General features: G+C 32.9%; 2 protein-coding genes across 8 annotated transcripts in view; one reads left to right on the plus strand and one right to left on the minus strand.

Moving 5' to 3' along the window:
• The window catches only part of RASA1 (RAS p21 protein activator 1), a 371951-nt gene extending 354261 nt beyond the window's left edge, over window positions 1-17690 (plus strand). For all 4 annotated transcript variants that reach the window (XM_054688108.1, XM_054688107.1, XM_054688109.1 and 1 more), the window contains 13 exons: window positions 195-272; window positions 1922-2079; window positions 2563-2639; window positions 3903-4075; window positions 4394-4553; window positions 5540-5682; window positions 7044-7159; window positions 7886-7972; window positions 10347-10414; window positions 11900-11988; window positions 13506-13583; window positions 15348-15482; window positions 16578-17690. In XM_054688108.1, the coding sequence (XP_054544083.1) occupies window positions 195-272; window positions 1922-2079; window positions 2563-2639; window positions 3903-4075; window positions 4394-4553; window positions 5540-5682; window positions 7044-7159; window positions 7886-7972; window positions 10347-10414; window positions 11900-11988; window positions 13506-13583; window positions 15348-15482; window positions 16578-16661 (1446 nt within the window). In that variant the 3' untranslated portion in view covers window positions 16662-17690. The remainder of the gene's footprint in view (window positions 1-194; window positions 273-1921; window positions 2080-2562; window positions 2640-3902; window positions 4076-4393; window positions 4554-5539; window positions 5683-7043; window positions 7160-7885; window positions 7973-10346; window positions 10415-11899; window positions 11989-13505; window positions 13584-15347; window positions 15483-16577) is intronic.
• Window positions 7651-24696, minus strand: part of CCNH (cyclin H) — a 30139-nt gene continuing 13093 nt past the window's right edge. Inside the window, exons 6-9 of one of the 4 annotated variants that reach the window (XM_037529461.2) lie at window positions 23532-23602; window positions 21054-21165; window positions 19281-19341; window positions 7651-10440 (exon numbers count right to left, since the gene is read on the minus strand). In XM_037529461.2, the coding sequence (XP_037385358.1) occupies window positions 10411-10440; window positions 19281-19341; window positions 21054-21165; window positions 23532-23602 (274 nt within the window). In that variant the 3' untranslated portion in view covers window positions 7651-10410. Of the gene's footprint in view, window positions 10441-18379; window positions 18582-19265; window positions 19342-21053; window positions 21166-23531; window positions 23603-24696 lie in introns of those variants that run through there. The other 3 variants (XM_037529459.2, XM_037529460.2, XM_037529458.2) reach the window with 3 other exon arrangements.

Here is a 24696-nt window from a genome sequence, read left to right on the forward strand (position 1 = left end):
ACAGAATTTTATACCCAATTATTATAGCCATTGTTTTATCTTACTGGGGCACAGATATATTAGAAGAGTAGTATGCTTGAGTATAAAAACAGTCTAGAGAAGGAAAGAAGTATTGAATTTGAACATGAAACAAATTGATCAGAAACTGAATATTGTATGGTGTATTTATTTCTTTGAAATAATATTTTTTGTAGGACTGGATGAAAGGTCTACAGGCATTTTGCAATTTACGGAAAAGTAGTCCAGGGACATCTAATAAACGCCTGCGTCAGGTGAAACTTAATTTTCTTTATCATGTTTTGCTCTATCATTTTACTCTTTATTTTTTATTTCTATCTGAACTGTTTGGGCAATGTTTCAAACACTTCAGCACTCTTAAGAGAGGCATTTTTCAGGCATTCTGAAGCCATTCCCCCACTTCTCTAGCATGAAAAAATATTTCTTTGTGAAGTTTTTTCTTTTTTAATACTTCTGTGTATTTATTCATAATGCCATCTTTTGAGTATATACCAAGGATTTTTTGCAACTGAAAATAACAATACCAAGCTAACAAAAATTATTCTGTTTGGTACTTTCATTGTTTTTCTTCAAAAAACTATTTTGGCCTGTTTCAAAACAGCACTAAAGGTATTTATTGAAAAGATCATGTGATTTAAAGAACTAATCTTAATATACTTTTAGGTTTTCATTTTGGTTGCTTTTGAAATCCAAACTTTCAAATGTCTTACATGTTAATTTATGGAGAGTTAAAGTAGGTTGGGTTTCTTTTTGTTTAATGTAAAGTGAAACTTCATACCCGCTATTTCTTTGAAATTTCTTTTTAGTTATCCCTAGATATTTGGAAAATGTTGGGTTTTAGAGTTCAAGGAAAAGTTTGGTGAAATATTTATTGACCAGCTGTATACTCTTGTTTTATTTATGGGAAGTTTCAGTTAAGCTTGTTGAATTTAATATGTTGATCTTTGAAAGTGCAAAAACACTTAATATTTGGATGAAAAGAAGTAAGATTCCTCATAACCAAAAACTGGCTTTTCCCCAAAAGGTATTTAATTACATGTAGTCGCAACATATTCTAATTCTTTGTAAGCTATGGAAAGTCAAATTAAATTTTTGAAGATGTGTCTTGTGTAAAACTTAGCCTGAAATTATCACTTGTGGATACAGTATGATATGTAATCATAGCTAACATCCCTTGAGCCTTTTCTGTGTATCAGATATTCTGTTGTGTACTTTACACATATTATTTCTAATCTATATAACAAATTGCAGTATATACTTTATCCTAATTTACATCTCAGGTAAGTGAGGTTCAGAGAGGCTGACTTGTATGACTGTGGTAAAGTCCTAGGTGGTGAGTGAAAGAAGGGGACCTGATACTAAAAGGTGGATGGTCTGAATTTGGCATCAAAGTTGACAAATAATTTAGCTGTTTTGAATGTGTCTCCTTTTCTATAAAATTTCTGTTGAATCAGTTTTTGAAAAAATATTTTCTAGCTATTTTCTAATTCTGTAAAAAATTAAATCTTCCAGAAGAGCATTATATAACACATGGGATTTTGACTTGGGTGCTTGACAAGTTACTTACATCAATAAAGAATCCTTCTAACTCTTCTCTGAACCATTGTTTTATGATACATTTCATTGTTTCTGTGTGAGAATATAAAATGATTAACTTGTAAAACAAAACTGCATTTTTTTAAGTGGGAAGAATTATTTTAAATACTTCAATGTTGTACTTTTTGTGTCACATAAAAGGGAAAGTATAATTGAAGGCTGCATTTCTAAGAAGGGGGGAAAATAGGAAAATAAATCACTATTCAGTATTTTTATTTTATAATACTTACATTTGTAACTTAATGTATAATTCTTGAAATCTAGGCTAACAATTTTTGTGCTTCCTTTGTTTTCTTTTTTTTTTTAGGTTAGCAGTCTTGTTTTACATATTGAAGAAGCTCATAAGCTCCCAGTAAAACATTTTACTAACCCATATTGTAACATCTACCTGAATAGTGTCCAGGTAGCAAAAACTCATGCAAGGGAAGGTCAGAATCCTGTGTGGTCAGAGGAATTTGTTTTCGAGTAAGTCTTACCTTTGAGTTATATTAAAACATTTTCTTTTACCAAACTATATTTTCTTTTCTTTTCTTTTTTTTTTTTTTTTTTTAGTCTCTGTATATACGCTATCAGAACAAATTACCAAGTCCAGACATTTTAAATAGTACATATATATGTAGGAACTATTTGTTCACCTTTGTTAGTGAAGTCTATGTCTTTGGTTTATCTTGTTAACTAATGTGAAATACCATTACTGAAAAATCAAAATCACACATACAAAATTTTGTAAAGGTGTCCATGATTTATTTGGGGTCATTAAAGATGGTAGGTAGAGTGCTAACTTGCTTATCTGTATTCCTGAATACCAAATAATAAAATGTTTTGCTTCTAGTTTTAAATTTAGCACATTCCGGTTGTTTAAAAGCAAAAATAGTTTGTTTGATATTAGAAATAAAGAGATTAGTTTGATGTGAGGATGTTTTGTTAATTCCTTTCTTGCTCCTTCAGTGATCTTCCTCCTGACATCAACAGATTTGAAATAACTCTTAGTAATAAAACAAAGAAAAGCAAAGATCCTGATATCTGTAAGTTGATACAAAAATTTCTTCTTTGACTAAAAGGGCATGTTTTATATGTTTAAAATTCATAATGAAATGTAGTTTAAAATAGAAATTAAAAAATATGATGGAAATACAAATAGTGTAATTTCTTTTTGTACTTGTAAAATTATTGTTGATAATTGAAATAGAAAAAAGACCAAAAATGGCTAGGTTGTACACTCTATAAACTTAAGCATTTAAGATTAAATTGTATATGTATTTACTCTTTCTTCCCCAATGAACAGGAAGAGTAAGAAAATGTAAGCATTGTCATCTTTCTGTGGTGTTTCCTCTCTTCCTTCTTTACTACTTTTTAGGATTTTTCTTTTTGCTTAAAAGTAAAGAAGGGATACTAGTATAACATTTTTTTTTCTTTAAGCTAGAATATGCTTGTCACTTATAGTAAATGAACCCTCCCAATTTTTCTTGGCAGCTCACCTTTTCCAGCATGTTAAAAAAAAAAAAGTAAAATTTAGCAGTTCACAATAGCGTGAATTATGAATACTTGTTTAAAGCCCGGCTAGGTAAAAGAAGTGATATTTTAACAGATAGATCAAAACCTGAGTATTTTCCTATAAAATGTTTATAACTACTATGTGCTTAACATTGTTTAGTGGTTCCCTGTTACTTTTAAGAAAATCCAAACCCCTGGTAATGACACAGAAAGGCCCTTTCCTAATTACTCTTTCCCCACTTGTCCTCACTGTATAATCATTTTGATATCCTCCTCGCCACCCATACTGTCTTTTGTATATCTTTTAAATTACCCATTAATTTTAAAAGCACCCACCATACTTTCTTTTTGGTCTTCTCCTATATCTTTCTAGTTAGCTATACCTACAGATCGTGTTACAAGTCAGCTTAAGGGTTACATGTTTGGAAGCTGAGTTAGATATTATTTCTCTGTATTCCAGTAGCATTAACTACTGTTACAGCATATGATACCATATCATAACTGATTTCTTAGCTAACTTGTGATTTCTTGGCTAAATTTAGCCTTCTTGGCTAAACTGTGATCTCCATGCAAGTGAGAGACCATACCTTAATCATGTCTACCAATCCCTGCCTATCAGAATCTCACAAATAGTACATATTCACTAAATGAAATAAGTGTTGCTTTTGTGATATCACCAAAACTTAATAAAACACTCAACACTGTACTGTACATGGATGTTGGGAAAATTTACTGGTGTGACTAATGATAGTGTCATCTTTAGACAGTGATCATTTGATGTTTTTCTATCATAGTATTTATGCGCTGCCAGTTGAGCCGGTTACAGAAAGGGCATGCCACAGATGAATGGTTTCTGCTCAGCTCCCATATACCATTAAAAGGTATTGAACCAGGATCTCTACGTGTTCGAGCACGATATTCTATGGAAAAAATCATGCCAGAAGAAGAGTACAGTGAATTTAAAGAGGTATTAAGTCATTTACCAGTCTAACCACTTTTGATGGCATTAATGAAAATATTAAATAAAAGATCCATTATGTTAAATATAGTAATTCCACAGCTTAGTAGCACACTGACAGAGAAAGTTGAAAATCCTTGCAATGGTATGATTTTAATCTAAAGAGACTATAGGTATGTAGGCTACAAACTCATTGCTTTTAATAAATATTCAATAGACCGTAAGTCCAGATATAAGAACATATAAAGAATATATTTCCTGTTAATTTTACCGAGAATGTTTACTGCTGTGTACTTTGAACACTTTCTTTCTTGATCTCCTGTTTAGCTTATACTGCAAAAGGAGCTTCATGTCGTCTATGCTTTATCACATGTTTGTGGACAGGACCGAACACTACTGGCTAGCATCCTACTGAAGATTTTTCTTCATGAAAAGCTTGAATCATTGTTGTTATGTACACTAAATGACAGAGAAATAAGCATGGAAGGTATAGTATGGATCAGTTAGAGTGGTACTTCTAAAAATTGGGCTAATAACCAGATTGTATGTATCAAGTGTAAATGGACTATTAGAATGTACAAAACCTTTAAATCATCTTGTAAGTTATTTTGTTTTCCTTCATTAAAAATTGGCGTTTGGAAAATCAGTTTTGTTTCTTCAGCCAGCTAATTATTTTGTTAAGGTAAGTTAGTATTAGAAACCACTATGTATGCATCAGTGGCTCATAATGCCTGATTATTAAGAATAGTTTGGCATACTTACCATGTTCTCTTGTTTATTTTCACTTTTTAATTCATTGTGTAGAAGTTGGATGTCGGCTTCATTTTATTTCTAGCTTCTATAGTACGTAGTTCCCAGGAAATAGAGCTGGACACAGCTTTGTCTGAATAAACTAGTCTCAGCAATTTGATTCAAAAACAGTGCTTGCTTCTGGGTTTCCCAAATAAGCTATAAAATCTAGAATTATTATCTCTTTATCACAGAAAATGTACAGTATATACATTAAAGAGAAAGTGGCAGTATGCTAAGATTGTCTTTTTTGGGAAATAATTGTTTACTGACCTAAAACATACTATAAAATCCTAAACTGTTTTATCCTGGTATTTTAAACTGATTTATACTGATATTGTATGTCATGTTCTTATTTGGAAATTACCTCATTTTTAAAAACATGGAGTAGTGAACAACAAAGCTGAATTCTGACTTTAGTTTTATCACTGACTTGCTCTTTGTACTTGGACAAGTCATATAACCATTCATCCGATCATATTTGTGTTAATGCCCTCTCCTATTATTACAGATGTATTATTCATCATATAATAAACATTTCAGTACTACATGCAGATGAGCACATTTAAGTGGGTGTGAGGAAAATGGTTGAGAGAGAAATGAATTAAATGAATTTAATTTCCAATTTGGTTCACTTAAGTACAATCCTTTACAGATAATCTTTTAATATAAATATCTGTGCAGATGAAGCCACTACCCTATTTCGAGCTACAACACTTGCAAGCACCTTGATGGAGCAGTATATGAAAGCCACTGCTACACAATTTGTTCATCATGCTTTGAAAGACTCTATTTTAAAGATAATGGAAAGCAAGCAGTCTTGTGAGGTAAGAATTAAATGTAACTTTAGCAGTAGAATTAAATGTTACTTCATCAAAGTGCATATTTTATTGTATAATAATTTATAGCTAAATTACATTTTAAGAAAATTATATTAGTCTCTAGTATTCCATACATTTAGAAAAATGTTTTGCAAAACACTTAAAAAAGATATACTTTATTTTTGTGTTAAAAACCTCAAATTGTATGAGAAAGTAATCAGAGTATCATTTCTCCTGCTGTACTAAAGATAAAAGTATTTGCTAGAGACACTTGTTGTCTGCTTAGTGCTCTGTGGCACTTTTTAGTATTTAGATTTTCCCTTGAAGGTTTTTGAGGAGGAGAAAGAAAGGTATAGACATTCCTCTTGAAAGCAAATCAAAACGTCCTTTTAGAAGTAATCATTAAGACTTTAGTGTAAATTCTTAACAAACCAGTAAGATAGAAAGAGTTTCACTTATATGGCTATTCTCTCATTTTGAAGGTAGAAGGAAGCTATTAAAAAGTTTCTAATGCAAAATTAGTAAGGAACTGCATTTGATAATATACATGGAGAGTTTTTTAATGTTAATTCTGCACTAAGTTGTTGGTTTTTACTAATCAAGAGGAAGAAATGGATGATTTCAGTGTTGAAAACTAGGCTAACACCATAGTTGGCCTACCTGTAAAGGATGATACAGTAATGCAGCAAGTCAGCAGCTGGGATGTTGGATCCCAGCTGGGGAATGTAGATTTCTATAGACAGATCTACTCCAGTGATTCTAGGCCAGGCCCCTAATTTCAATTCAAGGATGACTGGAAGTTTTGAGAGAGGTTCATGAGTATACTTAAGGCATTTGTTATTTTATTAGACCTTAATTAAGGCTTACTCTCATTCAGAAACATTTTTGTATTTAATAATTTCCCCCCTTAAATAAATAGAACTTACTGCAATAGTATGGTGATCTTTCTTCCCTTTTAAATGCCAGTGTATTTGTGAGAATGTCGCTACTAAAGCTGGTATTTTGTTTCTAGTTGAAAATACTATAATATAAATACAGGTGATCCACTTTTGTGTGCCTATAAAAATCTGTGGTGAAGTGTGATAAATGAGTAGAAGAAAATGTTCATACTCGTATTAATCCCAAAGCAAATGAAAATAATTGAATAATCACTACTTGTTCTTCAACTGTGAGTTAACTGGCAATGAATAGTAAAGCTATCAAAAGGAGTTTCCTAGAGCAAACTACTCAAAAATTCCCCTTTATCCTTCCCCTGACCCCCAAAATACTTAGTGAAAAATGGAAAAATAGAGAACCTTGGAAAACAACTGTTTACTTATCTCGATCATTACCAAGATGCATTTATATTAATTTATTCCTTCTCTTAGTTAAGTCCATCAAAGTTAGAAAAAAATGAAGATGTGAACACTAATTTAGCACACCTATTGAACATACTTTCAGAGCTTGTGGAGAAAATATTCATGGCTTCAGAAATACTTCCACCGTAAGTGGTGAAATTTTAATTAACAAGAAATTATCTGCATTTTGAAAAATTTGTATTTGTAAAACATGTATAAGTTTTTCCACTGTCCTGATGTTATTATACTCTGACAAAGTTAGGGTTTTTAATTTACAAGATGAATTATGTTTAAAGATAACTTGAGGAAACCAGAGTGAATGAAATATTTACATTAAAATAAGTCATACTTTTTATATAGACCAGTGTGTCTTGTTTATATTTTACTTGGAGAATGAATAGAGGCTTGAAGTCTCAGATATGAGAAAATCATAAAAGACACATGTATCTAGCCTGTACTTGAGTATCTTGTCAAAATGTCTACCAGATAATTACTTGGTATTTCCTTATTCCCTCCAGTGGTAGAAGTTATTTTAACTTAAGTCGAAATTTGCTCCCAGAATCTGTACTCATTAGTTCCTCTGTGTCCTCATTCTAATACTTCTTTCATACTTAACATTAGTAGAGAAGTAGTCTAATATATATGGTAAGATATCTTCCAGAGTAGATGTAAATAATTAAGTGAATTGCTAATTAAAGTTTTCCTTTATCCTTTGCTAAATGTGTGTATGCTTTTATTTAGCTAAGTAATATTTTGGAGAAAGGACGATTGCATTAAAATGTGGTGTATTTAGTAAATTAAGCTTTGGGATGCAATGAGATAATTTTTTATACTTTATTTTCTGTATTGAGATGATTGTCTTACTTTGGCAGGACACTGAGGTATATATATGGGTGTTTACAGAAATCTGTTCAGCACAAGTGGCCAACAAACACCACCATGAGAACAAGAGTAGTTAGGTAAGGTTCACCAATTCTTTTATTACATCATTGTATATCTCATGTATATCAAATGTATGACTGAAAATTTGCAGAATAACAGTATACAGTATATACAGTTCAAAACCTTTTCCTTTTATGTCATAGTCCTGCTGAATATGTTCTGAGTTCAGATGGCTTCTAATTTTAACTTTCTATGTTTTATGGAAGTTACCATGAGATACTTAGCTACCTTTTATATTTCATTTATGTCAATTAACTGTTTGGGGTTTTTTAAATCTTTTATAATGTTGTTAAAAGTTACATAACCAATCAAATCTACACATAACTTCATATAATCTTTGTACACATATAAATACATATTTATAAATATAGAAAGAGGAGAAGGAGAGGAAAGAGAAATTGATTTGGTCTGTGCTAAAAGGGAAGATCAGTAATTGTTGAATAGTTTAGCTGTTAATTGATTTGTAACATAATCTTTAACTCTGGGCTGATCTCCAGTCAGGGCCTCTAATTTTGTCTGTTTTAGTGAGCTTGTTGTATAACAGTAATTATGTTGGCAAGTCATAGAATTCTGTAGCTTATCCAAGGGGACTGTATTACCATGACTTTAACTTACTTTTCCAATGAAGAAACAGTTGTGTAGAGGTTAAACTGCCTACAGGCTTTTGTTAAGCATACACCACTCCATTGAAGGAAACTGGCAGTTTATTACAAAAGCACCAGAGAATATGGCAGTCTAATTATATGTGGACTATATACTTCTAGTCATGTTATAGACCTAAAAAAATTTGCTGCCCACTAAAGACACCTGTATCATATACTTAGTTTTGAAAATGTGGGTTAGTACTACCCCATCTAAATTTTGTACAGATAAATTCTCTTGTTAACGATATGACCTAATATTTAAGAATCATAGATTCTGTATTTCTTGGCTTTATAGCAAATGAAAGGAATATAAAAGAAAAGCTTATGATGTTTCAGCAAAGTTATGTGTGTGATAAAATTTAAACTGTAAACTGTAAGTTTCAGACAAGTGCAATTGGTAAGCATACAGCAAGAAATTCTGCTTTGTGGTTTATTTCACATTATAGGCTGTCTTAAGGGGCATTTGTGCCTTCAGTGATGATTCCTGTCTCTAGTATGCTTTTAAATATATGTGAATCTACCTCTTTCTTAAATTTAAAATCATCTTTTAAGTCTCACAGGAAGATTTATACACTAAAATCGTTTTATGGTTTAATGTTGCCAGATTAGATTTCATATTTAAGACATATTTAAGTATCAAATGTTTTTATCAAAAATTATGCAAGTCTTCATAAATTAAAAAATAAAATTTAAGACATGATGTATATAATTGTAATAAATGCTGTCTGAGAAGTTACATATTTTATAAGAATTCCAAAATTAGAAAAATTGGTGTATATTGGAAAATAAATCTGGGAAGACTGATGAGTCAATCAAAAAGAATAGAGACAGCGCAAATATTTTAATATCTAGAAGACATTTTATCATCAGTTTTGGGGATAATACTTCTTTTTACAAGAAGCAGGTGGTCAGTTTTCTGTGTGTATTCCTCTTAAGAAGAAATTAAAGAGAATGGTCTACATGACAACGTATACTCTCTACCAGCAACTGAGAGACAGAGTAGGAGTAGTTATATAAGCTTATAGTTTTACATACTGCATTGTTCCCAGAGTAAGAAGAATAGGTAAAACTATATACGACAACTGTTATTAAACCATGTGCTTTTATAGAATTTTATTTTTATTAATATTATTTTGTAATTGGAGAACTTTTTTAAACTTCGGAAAGAGTTTATTGCCAAAAAGCTTTTCAGCATTCTATTGTATACATTTTGATCTATCAAGAAATCCCTTTTTCTCAAACACAGTAAATTCCTGGTTTTATATAGATATATGAAAAGTTCAAACTAACTGGATTTATAACAGACTTTCCTGGGCTGTTCTATTTAAAAGACAAAAGAGAAGTGAGAGAACAATCGTTTTAGGATCTTATAGGACCGTGTATCTGTACAAAAGGTTATTGGCACTCCTATGCTATTTCAGAAATTCTTACTGATTCAAAATACACTGCTTCCCCAAAGTATGAAATTTACTACTTGCCTAGAATAAATAAATAGTAGCCAAGAAAGTAAATGCTATCAATACAACTTAAATCTTCCCAAAATAAATTTAAAATTCCAAGCTGGGGAAAAATAAATATGTTTAAGAAGGAATTACATACATCCTTAAAGTTACCTTAGCTTATCTTAAAGCTATATATTTGGTCTTCCTTAAATTAGTTCAAAGTTCATGGTTTTAATATTAAAACTGTTTATTACTTTAATAAGATATGTGTTTTTCTTAAAAAAAATTTTTCCTCCCATTCTCAGTGGTTTTGTTTTTCTTCGACTTATCTGTCCTGCCATTCTGAATCCACGGATGTTTAATATCATCTCAGGTAATCAGCTTCTGTAAATTTTGAGACTGAAAAAAAAGTTTCATAGTATTTAGTAAGGATACTCATTTTTTTCTTTTAAATCTAATTATTTTAATTCTCTAATTGTATGACTTGGTATAAAATACTCCAAAGACCCTTACTTTTCCCTCTTCCTTCCTTTTACTTCTTACCTTTTCAATCTAATATCTGAACCTCTGATGACATTAGATATACATTATTTTTTTTCCCATCCTTGTGTCTCAAATTCTTTGTACCAAATAACTTTTTCCAGTTTGCAACTTGGCATTTCAGTTTGTGAAAAAGCTTTCTGTGTTCTTTCAACACATGCTAAAATGTCCCTACCATTGTAAGCTGCATTTTAAGATCAAATTAAAATGAAAGCTACAACTACAATAATGCTTTGTGAAGATGATGAAAGTGGTCCTTTAGTGGTCTTGTTGTCAGTAATGTGTTAATCAGCCACTTTAAACTCCAGTAAACTAGACTTGGTTTGCTTATTACCCATAACATCCATGATGGAATGACTTTTGGATGTTGTAGGTTTCTTTCAAAGAAAAGAGTAAGAGTGTTATTTGTGACTGGGAATGTAATGATCCGCTATTAAAGTAGAAATCTGAACCACTTTTAACTTGAAGCTCAAAGTTGTACTAAAAATATCTTGGAATATTTTAATTTTATATAGCCATGAGATCTCTAACTGTCTTCCATTATTATTTAAAATGGTCATATTTATGGGTCTACTAAGTATTGAGAGTCTAAAATTCTTTAAGGGAGATATGTTTATCTGAATGTTGGCTCTGAACCATTCACTGGGCATTACTAGGTGTAGTTTAGCAGTTCAAAGTTAAAAAAAGGTGTCTAGTTTAGCAGTTTAAAATTAAAAAAAGGTGTACTATAATGTGTAAGTTTTTACTTTTAAATAATTACTTTTAAATAATTTTAGGGTGTTTACAAGGAAATGTCTCCTAATTTTTTAAATATTTTAAATGGCTTATTAAATTGCATGTTTTTTCTCCTCGTGATAAAGCAGAGGTCTCAAACTTTTTTTATTAAGCTTTTTAAAGTGAATTATTTGCTGTTATTAGAGATTGGGGAAAATGAATTGCAAATTGTTAGACTGAGTGTTGACATTAGCTTTGTGGATTGTCTCTGAGGGTGTGTGGAGTCAGTCTCTGTAGCAGTAAAGTAAAGCTTTGTGGGTATTTTACAAGATTATCAGCCAGTTGGAAATTGCTAGGTCTTGTGTGTACCCTCTTCAGAAAACTAGAATGCTGACAAATGTATTCACCATTCCCCCCCCACCCCTTGATGCAAGTTCTTTTGAATTATATAGGTCATACATTCCAAAATACATTGAATTCATCTGAATGGAAGAATGTTAGTGTTTCTGACAGTAAAGAAACACCTATATTACTAAATATAAAGATTTACCTGGAATTGCCTTTGTAGTTGTTATGATTAGCTGTGTCCAATTTTTTTTTATAGATTCCCCATCTCCTATTGCTGCAAGAACACTGATATTAGTGGCTAAGTCTGTGCAGAACTTAGCAAATCTTGTGGAATTTGGAGCTAAGGTAAAAACATTTTGGTACTTTAAAATGTTATTTAGGAGTGAAGCTTTGACATGATAAAACTATAAAAATAGTGTAAATAAATTTTCAACATTTAATACCGTGTAAGGAAAATTTATATTTTTGTTGGTGTGTTCACATTTTTTAAAAGTTCTATTTCAATTTTACATGTAAATAGTGGAATTTTTAAAATCACCATTTACCGTTTATGGAGAACTGTTATTTCAGTTTCTATTATGCTTAAGTTCCACCAGTAAACACTTTGAAATGTATTCCAATCTATTTTATAATAATTTCACAATAAACATCCAGCATAAGTATTAAAACGCAGATGACTTTTTTAAATGTCCATAGGTGATCCCACAATCAAAGAACAATGATTTTAATATTCTAGTAGGATATTCTATCATTTACTTTTGTTAATATGTAGCAAATTTCTTGCCATAACTGAAAATACACAGCTGTTTTCTTAATGATATAGTATGCCATTTTTGTAAATGTTATGTAGTCCTCAGATGGTTTCTAATTTATCAGTGTCACAAAATAGTAGTTATGTAAGTGTTCTTATATATATTTCCTTTGAAACTTGTTTCCTTAATAAATTTTGGAGTAAAAGTGGCACAGAATATTTAAAAAAAAAAAAGACTTCTTGGGCCTCCCCAGTGGCACAGCAGTTGAGCGCTGGGTTGCGAAGCTGCCCGCAGCCTCTGCAGCGCCAGTTTGATCCCCTGCCACCGGGCGAGGGTCCCACATGGCACACAGACCTCTCCTGCCGCCTTGCTGCTCCCCTCAGTACTGTACCTCATCAGTCTGCCTGCTCTGTTCCCTGCTCTGGCTCTGTTGAATCCTCTCACCCTCCTGCAATTCTGACTGTACCCAGTACTTGTATAAATAAATAAATCTTTATATATATAAAAAGACTTCTTGCTACCAGCATATTATTTGTATTTCATTATTTTCAGAGAGACTAATGATTTTTCATGATCATTTCTTTGTAATTGACTGTTGCTGTCCTTATTTGGATCTTACTGATTTTAATAGAGCTTGCATTAATACTTTGCTGTTTTACAACATATTTTTCAGTAGATGTGATTTTAGTATGAAGAGTAACTTATATGTATGACTTAGCTTTTGAATTTTTTTATTGTAGTCCTTACCAGCATTACAAATTCTACATTCTCTGCTAAATTTTAACCTTGTTTGTCTTGGTGCTCGGTAAATAAGTCTCTCAGTAATTTTTATGAATGAATTATATATTACATATAAGCAACTTGTGTCTGTTAGATTTTGTGTTCTGATTTGTTTCCATCTAGAATTTCTACTTTATGAAAAAAATACAGCTATTAGCTTGTATTTGAACAACAGTACTGTCACTGGATGATTAACTTCTTGTGAACACATACTGCTGATGGACATAGTTAGGCTTATTAAGAAATCTTGCTTATATGTATGGTTTTGTTGTAGATCAGACAATGTTTGGTTTTAATGCATGTACTAAGCTAAAGTTTTTATATTTTTAGGAACCCTATATGGAAGGTGTAAATCCATTCATCAAAAGTAACAAACATCGTATGATCATGTTTTTAGATGAACTTGGGGTATGTATATTATTTTTCAAGAACTATGAGAACAATAGTATAGCTGAGCGTTAACTCATTTAATCCATACTTTCAGATTTTCTATATAGAACTTAAAAAAAAACCCAATAGCTGTTTATTTTTGTCTACCTTTCCAGACAAATTATTTCATTTGATTATGGTTTTAACCATTGATTCTTACACTAAAAGGTTTGAAGCCGGCATACACTCTACGTTGGCTTTTGATTCCCTGTTTCAATTTTTAGTTTCTGGGTTGTTTTTCATCATCCTCTTAACTGTTCCATCTTAACACCTGTGACATTCTGTCACTGTCCTTTGGGATTGTGAATAACCTTTTTTACCTACAGTTCTGATTAGGTTAAATGAGTATATATGAACTGGAGAATGAGCATTCTTATGGCTTTTCTTGCACTAAAATACATGGATTTGGTGTTATATTTATTTTAATGGGATTACCTATATTTCTTATTTGGGACTTCAATAAATTGGTGATAAGGTTTTTAAAAGTAATTTGTAAGACACTGGATTTCTTAGTAAAGTCAAACTACTCAGGACCGCCTCTGGGACCCTAGTTTGCAACCTTAGGTATAAAAACTAGTGTTAAGTAATTATAGCATATCTCCATGTTTATAATGAAGTTGAAAAATAAAGGCTCAAGTGCTGAATGTCCATGTTTTTATATGTGAACTCCTGAGAAGTTTTGAAGATATTATTTCTAACTACAAAAAATGAAGTTGGCCAGTGGTTGAAAAAAACATTTTTACTATGATAATATTTAAGGGGCTATAAGAAAACAATTTCCCCAGTATTTAGGCTAGCAGGTTTTATCTTTCTGGGTTTTTAGATTTATGGTTGGGACTCCATTTTTCTTCCATAATCCAAAATGTTTGCAGTCCAGCCTTTTCTGTTTATCAGCTCTGTCACATAACCTAGCCTCAAGCTACTTAGAATTAAAATATTCTAATATTCTTCTAGTGTTCTCATATTCTCCTACCCCTTTACCTGTATTAACAAATAAATGTATAACTGAATCAGCTAATGAATAGTTTTCTAAATTTTTATTTATAAAAAACCTAAGTGTATTGTACTTTTTTAGAAACATACCAAATATTGTTACCACTAGGGAGGGAGATGGATTTATTAAAAAACCAAATGTTAAATTTTATTGTGAGGCTTTATTAATGCTAATAGAGTACTTTCAGCTTTTCATGGTGACTTTCTGAACCTTATTAAAGATACTGTAATTAAGGGCCTCCCCTGGTGGCGCAGGTGGTTGAGTGCAGAGCTGTGAAGCTGTCCGCAGCCTCTGCAGCGCTGGTTTGATCCCGGCCAGCGAGGGTCCCACATAGCGCAGCAGACCTCTCCTGTCTCGCTCACTGCTCCCCTCAGCAGTGTATTTTGTCAGTCTGCCTGTTCTGTTCCCTGCTCTCTGGTGAATCCTCTTACCCTTCCGCGCATCTGGCCTGTACCCCGGTTCTTGTATAAATAAATAAAAAAAAATCTTAAAAAAAAAAGATACTGTAATTAACTGTTTTCCATGTAGTAGCAGGTATTTTGGGCACCCTCAGGTAAACTATAGGCCAGGTTCTCATCACACTTTGATAATGGAGCTCTTATGTATGCTGTTTAATTTGGACAATAGCTTTATAATTTTAAATTAATACTTGAATGCTAAAAATTATATCTACTATAAACAGAATTTTTTTCAAAAGAGACTGTAAAGGCTTGTGTTTCTAAGTGCAAATTTTATGATTTTTCTTAAAGAATGTACCTGAACTTCCAGACACTACAGAGCATTCTAGAACTGACCTGTCCCGTGATTTAGCAGCATTGCATGAAATTTGCGTGGCCCATTCAGATGAACTGCGAACACTCAGTAATGAGCGTGGTGCACAGCAGGTAGGTTTTTGCCTACATCCATTACAAAGATGTTTCATTAGCATGCCAGCTTAAGGGTCTTGAGATGGCAATAAGTAGCTGAATTATGGGTACCATTTTATCAGTTCTGTTGAATTTTTAAGACCCAAAGTCATATTCCAAAAAGATCTCAGACAAGAATAGGACTATCATGTATTTCCTTTGCTAGTAAATGTTGATTGTTGCGTTGCTTTTGGGTCTCAATAATTGTCCACTGAAAAGTGGTGATATTCATATACATTTGAGTGAACTAATAGTAATGTGGCTTTTTCTAGCACATACATGATAAATTATCTGTAAACTGTGAAAGACATGAAAATTATTTGAGAAGTTTGATAAAAATATTTCAAGGAGATGCTGGCGTGTGGCCTTGGAAACTGTCATTTCTAATAAGCATCCCCTAAGCATTGTCAGTGCACTGGCTAACCGTTAGGCAAGGACCTTGTGGAAGAGATAAAAGCATTGAGTTTGGTGATTCTGAGTTCTGTTCAACCTGAGATTCTGAAATTTTCAAATTTGGGCAACTTTATAACCTGGTTCACTAAGATTCCAATCACATTAGAAACCTATTGGAGACTGTGTGTGATGAGCCCATGGCATGTATGTCTAGTCAGTACACTGGAGCTGCATCTACTTATAACATGCCCTTGATATTAAATTAAAAATAAAATTCTTACTGAAGAATTGGCCCAGTGAATGAAGACTTTTAAAGAAAGGTAAAGGAACTGTTTGATTTTAGGTCCAGCGCAGTTAGAATTTCTTTGATGATCCCTTAATGCTGCAAGCTGTTGTCCGTACACTGTCTAAGAGGGCTTAAGACATATACAGGTGTCATTTACAACAATAAATCTGTCTTCTGGCAAGATGTTCCATCCCAAATAGACAGGAGAATGAAAATAAATTTCTGTTCACTTCAGCATATAAAAATTCCGTCTTGACCAAAACATTATGACATTGAATAAAAGAAGTGAGTTTTATGTGTTGAATGAATATGTTCTGAAGTTGATAGGGCTTTTTATCCAATTGCCGTTTCCATTCCTCCAATTTTTGACAAACTTTCAATTTTTCCTTGTCTAGCATGTACTGAAAAAGCTTCTGGCTATAACAGAACTGCTTCAACAAAAACAAAACCAGTATACAAAAACCAATGATGTCAGGTAGCAGCCTTCGCCCAAGTATTCTGCATGGATTCAGCATGCCCAACATGGTAATCACATCAGTATACTGTCTCCTTTGCTCTTGCCAAAAAATAGCACACCTTTCCACATTCCAGTGATGTGTGAGCTATGCAAACAAAACCCCAGATTCTGCTGGTGAATGGTGCCAGCAGCTTTGTAAGCTATCTGTGCAGGATATTTGCACTTTTTCCACATATGGAATCAATCTTTACCAACCTCTGAGCCTTGGTGTACTGATCACCTCTCACAAAACAAAATGCTATGACTGTATCTTGAACTTTGAAAATATATTTTAAATACATCCAATTGCCAAAGTTTTTGTGTCTCTTGGAAAAAGAAGTATGAAATCAGCTGAGAAGAAAAAGTATTCTGTTGACAACTGAGTATATAACTGGATTGCAGACTGTTCTTACTGTAACTCTTCCTGATTAGGAACATGACCGTATGACTGTTCAATGACTTTATTTGTATTTACAGTTTCCAGAGTTTGCCATTATAATAGGAACAATCTTTTTGCTGTATACTTTTTTAAAATACTGCTATTTCAATCTTGCTGGAACTGTTCAAAGAAAATATATAGAATGGGTCTATTGCTCATCAGCTTTATTTTTTAAACATACCACTTATTTTGTTGGAATTGTCAAAGACTGTATTTAGAGCTCATAATACTTTTGTTAAATGTTTACACGGTAAATAGTTTGAGTTCAATAAATATTATTGGTCTTTGTACTGGTCAATGCATGTTACCCCATTCCACCATTTTATAGATTTAACAAAAGTTGGTAAAAAAAAAAAAATCCTAGAATGCTTTTGTCAAAAGTATTAATTCCAACTTGATTTTTTTGATTATACAAATATCAGCCACTTTAACAGCTCTCCATCCTTGAACTTCTGACTACTTGTGTGTATCTGCTGGATATTTAGTTTGTATAGTTTTATTTGCTTCTGTATGTGTATTTTTGTGAAGTATTCACAAGGGTTAAGTTAAAATAAAACCAAGGGTTATCTTGCATAATTGGCTACTTCTCTCTAAATACAGCTAAGCACTTAATTTCATCACTTTCTTCCTCCTCTGGTGGCAGCTGTAATTTAGTACTAGAGCAGGGTCCCCAGGAGAAGATGAAACTTAAGAACCATGGGCATTTCCCACTGAATAGCGATTTTTCACAAATAGGGCCTAGATATGTAGTCAAGATAACAATCTCAGGGTGTGTACAGGTAAGAAAGTAGCAGCAAAATTACATATATTTATTTAAAGCCATATAAATTGGAATTATAGTTACTAGCAGTATTTCAGACTAAATATGTTGAAAGAAGTTTATTAAATAGAAAATTTTAAATTTTTATCTTGACTGCACATTTGATTATTTAAAAAAAAAACCCATATGGAAATGTTTTCAGATAATAATGCTCTGAGTACCATCTAATAGCTGAGGTACATTTTGTAGACTTCAGTAGCAACATACAAAATTATTGGCATTTGAGAAGCCATTTTATAAACACTTTCTATAGGGTAAAAAACAGCTTTAAATAAGCTAAGGAATAAGATTTTTTGTGAAGTCTTTTTTTCAAAACGGGTACGTTTGCTTACTGCATTTTCCTTAAAATAATGTAAATAAATTATAATTAAAATTATTTACTATAGAGGCTAATTTGGTATTAGTCATTGTGGATAAGCTTTACAAACCAGGTGCCATTCTGGCTCCCTTGAAGATGCTTTATTTCATGTAATGCTTTCAAAGGAAAATACTTTAAATAGAAAAGTTTAACTTGATGCTTTCATATTTCTTTTTAAATAGTTAAATGCCAGTTATGCTTCTCCCTTCTGCTGTTTAGTTAGTATTGACAAATCAATTTCAAATAGTTAGAGAGAATCTACCAGGTCATCGTCAGTCCATTCTTCCTGAGGAGGAAAGAAAATAAGTATAACATTATACTGAAGCATAATCAGTATTGCTTATGTTCTTGCCTTCCTTTAGGAAAATGTTTTACTATACTGATTACAGAAGCTAAATAAATGAGAAAAATTTCTAGTAGTTTATTAATGAGTAACATGGCATGGTCTCACCAGACTATTCCCATGAGGAATAAAAGTTATTTTTACCTAATTCCTTTATATCTGACTTGCCAGATAAGATTTTCTTTTAAAGGGTAAAACAACAATCCTTGGAGAATAAACAAACAGCAAAAGTTTAGCAGGTATGTGTAACCCTGTGCCTTCTACGATGATAGGAAGGATTCATCAAGTAACTATTATACTGCTTCAAAAACGGCGGAGTCAGAAATGGGAAGAATCCTAAGACTTTAGTACATTGTACATAAAGGTCATACAAAAAAAATGAAGGCTTCAAACCCTACTTCTCTATAATGCTTGCATGCTATATGTCTGTTATATTAAGGTCACCACCCAAAGTCCAGTTCTGTCCATTATATCATCATCAAACTTTCCCCCAATTTATTCACCCATCATTCTCCTTCCCATCTTGAAATCCTGTTCTTTTGATTGTATAAAAGTTTACTTTTGTTTTACTTAGTTCATCTAGTGAAACAAAATCTTAACATTATACAAAAACAACTTAAAATTTACCTTTGGAGCACATACCTCCTCATGTTTCGATTTCTTTGAGACATAATCGTCGTCTTCATAGCCTTTCCTCTTCTTCCTGTAGTTAAGCAACCATCAGTATATGTGTGTATGTATATATATATAAAAGCAATCTAATATTGATAACATAAATTATAAAATAAGCAATGCAATACAAAATACATCTGAAGAACAAAGAATGGACAAGTGGAAAGATACAAGTTATGGATAGGATAATTAACATTTTTCAGATTAATCTTTAAGTACAATGAATTTCTAATTAAAACCTTAACCAAAATTTTAACTTGTCAACTCTAACTCTGATCTGGGAAAGATCATGTATAAATATCAAAAAGAATCTGAAAAGGAATGAATATGTGTACCTCCCAAGTATCAGAACACTATAAAAAGTATGATATTAGCAAAAAATAAAAATTCAATGATCAGAGTAAATAGGTAAAAAATAGTAATATATAGGAATTTATTCTGATATCTGAGTACTTAAAATGAAAATTATGAAGCACCCATTAAGTCAGGCTGTAATACTTGTATTCATTAAAGTCCACATTTCTTTACTCTCTATGATCACTTCTTTAAACCTGATACCTCTGAAGCCCAGGAGTCAAATCTGCCAATTTAAAGTCCTAGACTAAGCTATACTTTGCACACTTCATAGGTCCTTGGGTATTCTACTGCAAAGGCCTAAGGAATGTGTCATGTATGTCTGATCTGAAGGCCTTCGTGTATTGTTCTTGCTTCTCATACATTATCTAGCAGCATATATTAATTTTATAGAAATCAAAAACCTCTCAAATATATCTTAACTATAAGATGTAGCTAATTCCCACTAAATTGTGAAAAGAGAACTTTTGACTCCATAGAAAAGTTTCACCATGGGATTCCCCTGGTGGCGCAAGCGGTTGAGCGCAGCACTGTGAAGCTGTCCACAGCCTCTGCAGTGCTGGTTCAATCCCTGCTGGCCAGCGAGGGTCCCACATGGCGCGGCAGACCTCTCCTGTCACGCCCACTGCTCCCCTCAGCAGTGTTATTTCGTCAGTCTGCCTGTTCTGTTCCCCACTCTGTCTCTGGTGAATCCTCTCACCCTTCCATGCATCTGGCCTCTACCCCGGTTCTTGTATAAATCTTTAAAAAAATAAAAAAAAATTTCACCATTCCTATTATCTTCCCAGATCCCTAACCACTTAGAACTCTTAAAATGTTAGTTTTCAGTAGTAGATCAATTTGTAAGGCATAGAGTCTAAACATGGGGATGTCTACATTTCAGCCTAGAAATCACAAAGATATTATAGGTATTCCTTATGGCTACAAAAAGAGCTCTAAAAGCATATTTTTCTACTGAATCCAACTTTTAATGTAAAAGTTTACCACTGAAAGAAAATATACCAAATTTCCTCACTAATAAACAAGTGTGGAATGGAACAGTATATATTTGGTCTTCAGATGAGATGTCAGACCTGTTAAGAACCCAAAAGTAAAAAGGCCAAGGAGAAATTCAGGGATTCCCTATGAAGGCTGCCCCAGAGGATCCCATGAGTAGTAGAGTATGACAAGGCCTGTAAGCCAAAGAATACATTAATCACAGGAGGAACAGAACTAAACCATGAAAGGCAAACTATTACCTCATGTTTAAGCCTGTTAAAAATGTCCACTCAATAAAAAAAAATCTGATTTAATGGGTAGTCAGTTTTTCACAGATGAAAATGATTTAGGGACTGGCTGGATGGGAAAAAATTATATCTATTCTTGAATAACAGTGTCAGATCTACTTACGTAATTACATTGAGTGCAAGGTCTGCAGAGTGACATCTCTCCAACTTCTGTTTCAGAACAGCAACTTCTTCAGATCTGGGAGGCTCATACTTTTTAACCAAGTTTCTCATGTCTATGGAGATTAAACAAAAGGATCAAATCAGGCCACAGAGGTGGTAGCATGGTAGCGCTGAGACTTAATCCCTATGCCACCAGGAAGGCTCTAAAAAGGATTTAAAGTAGGTAACAAAAAAGCACTGTTGCCATTAGTAGCTGAATAATATTTTCCCGTCTACTTATAGGAACAACAGTAAATAGATTCTTAAAATGTGATTATTACCAGGATTTCATTGTTCTATATTAGAGTCTAATACAGTTACAGCTGTCAGCTGCTTAGACCATATGATGTCTGACATTAAGAGAGCAGGCTCTCAAAATTCAGTATTTTTTTTTCTTTCAAATCCCATCAAGGTCACTCTTGCTTAGTGTTAAGCCTTTGTAATAATCCCTATATGATTTAGTAAATTTGTTCCTTGCCACTAAATGTATCCATAATATTCTGTCCTACAGTTGATGGCCCAAGAGTGTACTTCTTGTTTACAAAGGAAACCATTATTACAGAACATATAATAAAGGGAGGATGCTTAGGAAAAAGTGTTGATGATTCTTTGCTTCATAACAAATGCAGAAGAACCTACATAATGAAAACCTTTCCTCTTTAGGCTAAAAGCAAACCACTATTACCAATAGGTTTAGAAACTGCAGAAACATCCTCTACCTGATCTGTTTATGTTATCCAACTACAATTTAAAAAATACAAATCTCAATATTACGGAAAAGATCACATAGATCCAAGGCTCATTAGTCAGCCACATGTTCCAAATAGATGATGGTTACTGACTTCATAATGCAAATAAGGCCATGTCTTCAATGTAACTGAGATACTTGTGACTCAGTACCCTTAAACAAAATCTTTGTTCTGAAAAATTATAAGATACCTGCCTATCTTGAAAGTTCTATATTTTATCAAGACCTATTATTTCATAGTAAAATACAGAGTACAATAAAGAAATTACTGAAGAAATCAGTAATAAAACAGTAAGCTAGAAAAATGAGCAAAGTAGATTATCTTTTAGGCCTTTACCTACTATTACAAAATCCATGATACTAATGCCAAATCACAATTTGCTTTAGAAGTGAACCCTCTAGTGGTATAATTGAAGACCTACAGATTCATAAATCACAACTCCCCATCATTCTCAAAGGGGGAAACGATTTTCAGTCTTAAAGAGTAAGCTAGTAGCCATGAGCACTGTGACATGGGCAAAAGGATACAGCTGGCTAATCAATCAGGTAAGTGGAGTTTCAACTCAAACCCTAAGACTCTTTCTCAACAGTGGTATTACTGACAGTTTGGGTAGGGTAATTCTTTGTTGTTAGGACTCTTAATTTTTTGATGCTGGTATTAAACATTACCACAAATTTAGCAAGGCTTAAAAGAACAGAAATGTATTTTGTCACAATTTAGAAGCCCAAGAGTCTGAAATTAGTTTCACTGGGCCAAATCAAAGTGTTGGGAGGGCCACGGTCTGTGAAGTGCTAGGCGAATATCCCATTCCACTCTGTCCCTGCTTCTGGGGTCTACAAGCATTCCCTGGCCTATGGCCCTGTTACTCCAATTTTCAAGAACAAAATCTTTATATCTCCTACTGTCTTCATGTTGCCTCCTCTTTGTCATGCTTCCCTCTCCCTTTCTCCAACAAGGACTCTTGTGCTTGCCTTTAGACAAATAGTCTGAAGAATATAAGTAATGCCCCATATCAAGATTCTTTACCACATCTGAAAAGACATTTTGTTTTTTTTTTTTTTTCTTTTGGCCTTATAAGGTAACATTTACAGGTTCCAGGGATTAGGGTGTGGGTATTTTTGAGGGGGAGCCATTTTTCAGCCACAGGACAATTTTGTCAATTTTAGCATTTTTATATAACTTTTATTTCTATCCACTAGATGCTGGTAGCTGCCACCATCCCCACCTCAAGTTGTCACAGTCAAAACTGTCTTCAGACATTGCAAAAACTGCCCCCACTTGAGAACCATGGATTCTGTGCGATCACCTAACAAAATAACCAGCATATACCAACCAGTATTACCAGTTAAAGCTGATTTATCCACAAAAAGGAAGTTTCAAATTTAAATATTTAACTCATTCTCCTTTTGATCTTTTTCAGTGATCTATTATATATTCGTGTACACTTTAAAGGGCCCCTAGTTTGAATCTTAACACTTTCTGAGTCTAATTATATTTTCGCTTTTCCATTAAGCTCTGTTTGTGTGAAAACTACTTCATGTACTCTATTTGTTTTCCACCAGTGCATCTGATATGCCTCCATGATACAGTGAAGCTAAACTTAACAACAATCAAGTTATCTCAAGCTATACCAAGATATATATTTAGAAAATAACCCTTGTAAATGAACATAGGAGAACCATCATACTTACTTTTCATTATATCTAGCAACTGAGACAAGCAAGTTCTGTTCTCTTTCAGCATCAGGCTTTCTGATAAGTAACTGGAAAAGAATTTCAAGTTTTAATCTATTGAACACATACAGCATCTTGTGAAAACATGACATTATAAATTATTTCCCCCATGTTCATTCAATATTAATGTTTAAGTTATTTTAAAAGTATTAAATAACATTACTTTGAACTCCCATACTACAATCAATAACTTAGATTTAAAGATTTACTACAATTTATATGATTGAAAGATACTTAATATTCAAAATTTGTCTAGTTCTGTAATATATAAACTTTCAGAGGGAAAACAGGAAAATAATGGTGGTGGTAGTTGGCAATGCTTTATTTAATATGCAAACCCTTTGAATCTAACCTTACTTTCTAAACACTGAACCTGAGTCACAGAAAAAACAAGTTATGACTTTGCATCTTGCCCAAAATCATAAAGGCAGGAAATAGTAGAGTTGGAAACTGGCTCTATCAGGTCCATATTAACTACAGTTACTTTTCTTGGAACGAACAGATATTCAAACCAAGTATTACCCCGTGTTTTACAAATCTATGACATCTTATTTGCACCGAGTCCAAATCAATAGTGTTAATACTTTTCCAGAAATGTAATTATATATTTTCTTTAGAACCAGATAGTATAAAAATACGTAATTTCAACATTTAAACTCTTAGTTACACTGAGGTTTTATGGACCTGAATTTAGTCTATAATAAAAGCCCGAGTGAACATATACTCAAGGCATAAGTAATCTTCTAAACAAAAGAAAGGTTGAATACCAAAAGAAATGAATACCAAATGAAAAATACCAAAAGAAAAATTAATCAATTTTCTCCCAGGTGGAATAAAGTCACAAAACTAAAAATTCTTAAAGATATGTAGCAACAAATGTTCTTAAAACTTACCCAGATTGGGCTTCCCCTGATGGCGCAGGCAATTGAGCGCTGCGCTGTGAAGCTGTCCACAGCCTCTGCAGTGCCGGTTCAATCCTGGCCAACCGGCAAGGGTCCCACATGGTGCAGCAGACCTCTCCTATCATGCCCGCTGCTCCCCTGAGCATTGTACGTCGGTTGTCTGTCTGTTCTGTTCCCTCTCTCTGTGAATTCTCTCACCCTCCCACATATTTGGCCTGTAC

The sequence above is a fragment of the Talpa occidentalis genome, unplaced genomic scaffold (genome assembly GCF_014898055.3).
Source record: "Talpa occidentalis isolate TD23 unplaced genomic scaffold, MPIMG_talOcc4v2.1 talOcc4.6, whole genome shotgun sequence".
Classification (NCBI taxonomy): Eukaryota; Metazoa; Chordata; class Mammalia; order Eulipotyphla; family Talpidae; genus Talpa; species Talpa occidentalis.